Source organism: Lipotes vexillifer, unplaced genomic scaffold (genome assembly GCF_000442215.2).
Source record: "Lipotes vexillifer unplaced genomic scaffold, Lipotes_vexillifer_v1.1 scaffold1263, whole genome shotgun sequence".
Lineage (NCBI taxonomy): Eukaryota > Metazoa > Chordata > Mammalia > Artiodactyla > Lipotidae > Lipotes > Lipotes vexillifer.
The window spans coordinates 114,203-118,315 of NW_006785259.1; the positions used below are offsets into that span (position 1 = coordinate 114,203).

General features: G+C 48.7%; 1 protein-coding gene across 4 annotated transcripts in view; it reads left to right on the forward strand.

Moving 5' to 3' along the window:
• KDM5C (lysine demethylase 5C) overlaps positions 1-4,113 on the forward strand; it is a 33,937-nt gene that overhangs the window by 3,352 nt on the left and 26,472 nt on the right. For all 4 annotated transcript variants that reach the window (XM_007457348.1, XM_007457345.1, XM_007457346.1 and 1 more), the window contains exon 2: positions 1,986-2,063. In XM_007457348.1, the coding sequence (XP_007457410.1) occupies positions 1,986-2,063 (78 nt within the window). The remainder of the gene's footprint in view (positions 1-1,985; positions 2,064-4,113) is intronic.

Sequence of the window (4,113 nt, forward strand, 5' to 3'; positions counted from 1 at the left end):
AGCAGGAAAGAAAGGTGCCTGAAGTTTGGGGTTTGAGCACCTTTCTGCCTGGATTACCTGCGCTGAGGGGAGTGCCCTACTGATGGGAGGCAAGAGGGCATGGGGAGCTTGTCTGGGCTTGAGCCATATCATTTCAGTTTGAGGGTTTTTTGTCGTTGTTGGGTTTGTTTGTTTGTTTTTGCCCCTGCTTCACTGAGTCCCATGTGTTTGCTACCTGCTTTGGGGGGGGCGGGGAAATGTGTGCATGCGAGTATGAGTCCTTTGGCCTCTTTCTGTTTTTTTCTTTTTTAAAAAAAATTAATTATTTTATTTTTGGCTGCATTGGGTCTTCGTTGCTACTCACGGGCTTTCTCTAGTTGTGGCAGCAGGGGCTACTCTTCATTCCAGTACACGGACTTCTCATTGCGGTGGCTTCTCTTGTTGCGGAGCATGGGCTCTAGGGCACACGGGCTTCAGTAGTTGTGGCACGCGGGCTCATTAGTTGTGGCTCGTGGGCTGTAGAGCACAGGCTCAGTAGTTGTGGTGCACGGGCTTAGTTGCGCCGCGGCATGTGGGATTTTCCGGGACCAGGGCTCGAACCCATTCCCCTGCATTGACAGGTGGATTCTTAACCACTGCGCCATCAGGGAAGTCCCTGGCCCCTTTTCTCAAAGTGTGTGTACAGAAGAGGCCAACAGCTTTTTCTTCTCTTTTACTGTCCTCCTCCCCCGCTTCCATATGTATGCACATGTGTGTGAACAGTCGTAGCCTGGTGTAGTGCAAAGAGCCTTGGACCGGAGGTCAGAAGACAGGGGTTCTAGTCTTGGCTCTACCACTAACTCAGCATGTGATTCTGGAGAAATCATATTTCTTCTCTGGGCCTCACTTTCTCCATTCATTAAATGAGGGCACTGGTCTAGGTTACTCGAGGTTCTTTTCACCACCCAAGCAGGAGCCAGGGTTCTGAGGAGGAAAGGACTGCATGGGGCGGGGGGGCAGGCGGGCATTAGGGAGAAGGCTCTTCACAGCTGCCCTTTGGGCAGGACACAACAAGCTCTGACTTGGCAGGACAGAGTCTCCCCCACTTTCATTATCTTTCCCTGACTTCCCTCCTTCTCCCCAAATCCTCCCAATCTTTGCTACCACAGTTAGTGGTGCATCCCAGCTCTTAGGACACCCCTCCCCCCTTCCTCCCCTGCCTCTTCCTGTACTGGGCAGGTGTTTGAGAGAGGACCCATAGGAAGCCTTTCTGACCAGGTGAGTATTGCAAATTCTTGCTCCTTGTTCCTTGCTCTTCCCTGCAGTGTCTGTCTCAGGCCTTTTAAACTGAGAGAACAGACATTAAAGGCCCAAACCTTTAAATCCTGCCCAAATTGGAGATGAGCTACCCTGCATATGTATTGGGTAGTGAGGTCAGCCTTAGATGTCAAGTCTTAATGATGATTCTTTTGAATAACATTTTCATTTGAAAACCAGTTTAATTTTCATATCAGTCTTATGAGGAAGCCAGGGCAGGAGTTCATATTCCCACCTTACAGTTGAGAAAACAGGTTCAGAAAGGTAAAATCCCTTAGCTAGTAAGTAGTGGAGCTAAAACATGAACCCAGGTTTTCTGACTCCAGATCCTGTGTGCTTTCTAGTACTTCCAGACTGTGTGTCCTATGCCTAGGGGATGAGGAGTTAATATGGGCATAGGGAGAGTTTGAAGTCAGCTGTTTTGGGCCCCATCTCTCTATTTCTTAAAATCCTAGCACTGTACTGTTGCAGGGACTCTGAAGACATTTCCCAGGGTATGTGCATGGGGTGTTGGATGTGGACTTGAGGGGCTTCTAAAGCCCTGTAGTGAGTTGTGTGTGTATGGGTTGGGTGTTTGCCAGGTTTAAAGGTCTGATGTGGCTAGAGGTCTGGGAAGGCATGAATGGGGTGCTGAGCTGCTTTTGGTGCACCTCTGGTCTTGCACTATGCTGGAATAACCCAACTCCCTTTTCTCCTCTATACCCACTCAGGACTGGCAGCCACCCTTTGCTGTAGAAGTGGACAACTTCAGGTTTACTCCCCGAATCCAGAGGCTGAATGAACTAGAGGTAAGATGACTAGCAACTGGTGGTGGGGTTGGGAGAATGGATACCTGAGCTCTGATCCCACTTCCCTCCTACCTTCTCTGTCTAAGGTACTTTACCTAACTAGGCCTTTATTCTCTCTTCTGTGAAATTGCCTGGAGGGCATGGAGGAAGCTTTAGAGCTCTGAATATAACCTGGAGCAGGAGCATTTAGCATCCCAAATCTGATAGCCCGAAGGCTGGGGGTGGCCCTTTTCCACAAAGGTTTGCTACTTCTGAAGCTCCCCTGTCAACTAACCTACCTGCTTGGGTCAACAAAAGAGAAACATGGGGCTGGTTGAGACCCTTTCTTGCTTGGCCAGCTGAATGTGTTCTCATCTATCCAATTCATCTACAGCCCTGTGCTTCCTACCTTTCTTCCATGGTGCTTGGTAAGGTGGGAGGTGAGGTGGATGGGCAGAAACACAAGAACTGGTCTGTGAGGAAGCTGGAATGGTTACAAACTTGGACAGAGGGTCAGGCAGGTAGGCTTTTCCCTCTCCTTTATGTTCCATACAGGAAATCTAGGCCCTTTGCATGGGTAAGATGAGGTTCTCCACTAAGGACTTGAGAATGCCCCAGGGCAATGAGAGTAGATGCCCTCAAGCCAGTTCCAGAGGTAAAGTTCTGGAGTTTCCCATGGAAGGTGTAGGGTAGAGGTATGCTACCACTCCTCTCCCTTATTATTATGTATCCTCAAGCCTTACTAGATGTCTGGGGGTGTGGGGGTGACTATGAGGCCCAACCGAATACCCGTTACCTAAAAGCGTACTTGTCTTCTAGACCACAGTTCCTCAACCTTGGCACTATTGACATTTTGGGCCAGGTAATTTTTTGTCGTGGAGGGCTGTCCTGTGCATTGTAGGATGTCTGTCAGCATCCCTGGCCTCTACCCACATAGTACCCTCTCCCAGTTATGGCAACCAAAAATGTCTCTAAGCATTACTTAAATGTCCCCTGGAGGGCAAAATTGCCCCTCATTGAGAATCACTGTTCTAGAGTCGGTCTAGGTGCTGTGCTGGTCAGGGCAAAAATCATCTCTTGTATGGGGTACAAGGTCCTTAGAGAAATGGATCTGACCAGGTCTGCTGGGGTATAGCTAGGACAAGGTGTAGCCTACCATGGGACAGGGGCAGGTTTTCTAGAGAGATAGTGCTGGCTAATGAGGGGGAGGGGCAAGGATGGGCCAAGGTTGGAAAGCTAAGGGGTTGAGGTGGAGGGAGTAGGGTTCCTGGCCCCTTAGGGATTCTCATAGCAAAGGAGCCATAGGATGTTCCTTTCCACAAATAGACCTTACTTTTCCTCATCTTTGAAAGAACTGTCCCTGTTTCCCCCTAATGGGATCAGAGCAAGGTAATGAATGATAATGACTCACCCAGTTCTCCCTAGAACTAGGCCTTCTGATTAGGGTGAGGTGGTTATAGACTTGGGGCCTTGGGGAGCCCTTCTTGGGTCACTGAGATTTCGGGAAAGCGTGGTACATGCCTTGTTCCTAGAATCTTTGGCCCACATTGGTTCCTGGGTAGGCCAGGTGGCAGTGCTGCTTTGGTACACCATCTCAATTCTTTAGGCCATTCTATCTTTAGCATACACTCTCACCCTTCAGCTACCATGGAACAAATTTCATGGTGCATGTGAAGAGGTGAATGTTTTCTTTTGGAGCCTTCATTCTCTGAAACATGCCTAGAGCTTAGGTTTAATTCCAAAGTTCCAGAGGGCATTCACTGTTCCTCTCATAAGTCTACCCTTCTGGGGTGAGTGGACTGGGCAGTTTTTTATTTCCCTCATAATCAGAAAATGGGTCCAGAGAATAGAACTGATTTACTCAAGACTCTACAGCAGATTATTAGCAGAGGAAAAGCAAATACGTACGTTATTTGACACTCAGATCTCTTGGTACCTGCTGTGTGACTTGAGGAAGCAGGGACTCTCTGTAAAAGAAATGACAATACTTCTACAGCCCTGTCAGGGAGATTGGGAAAGAGCATATGTAAAGCTTTGGCTGGTATGACTCTACCCGCCCTGTTTTGGGAAC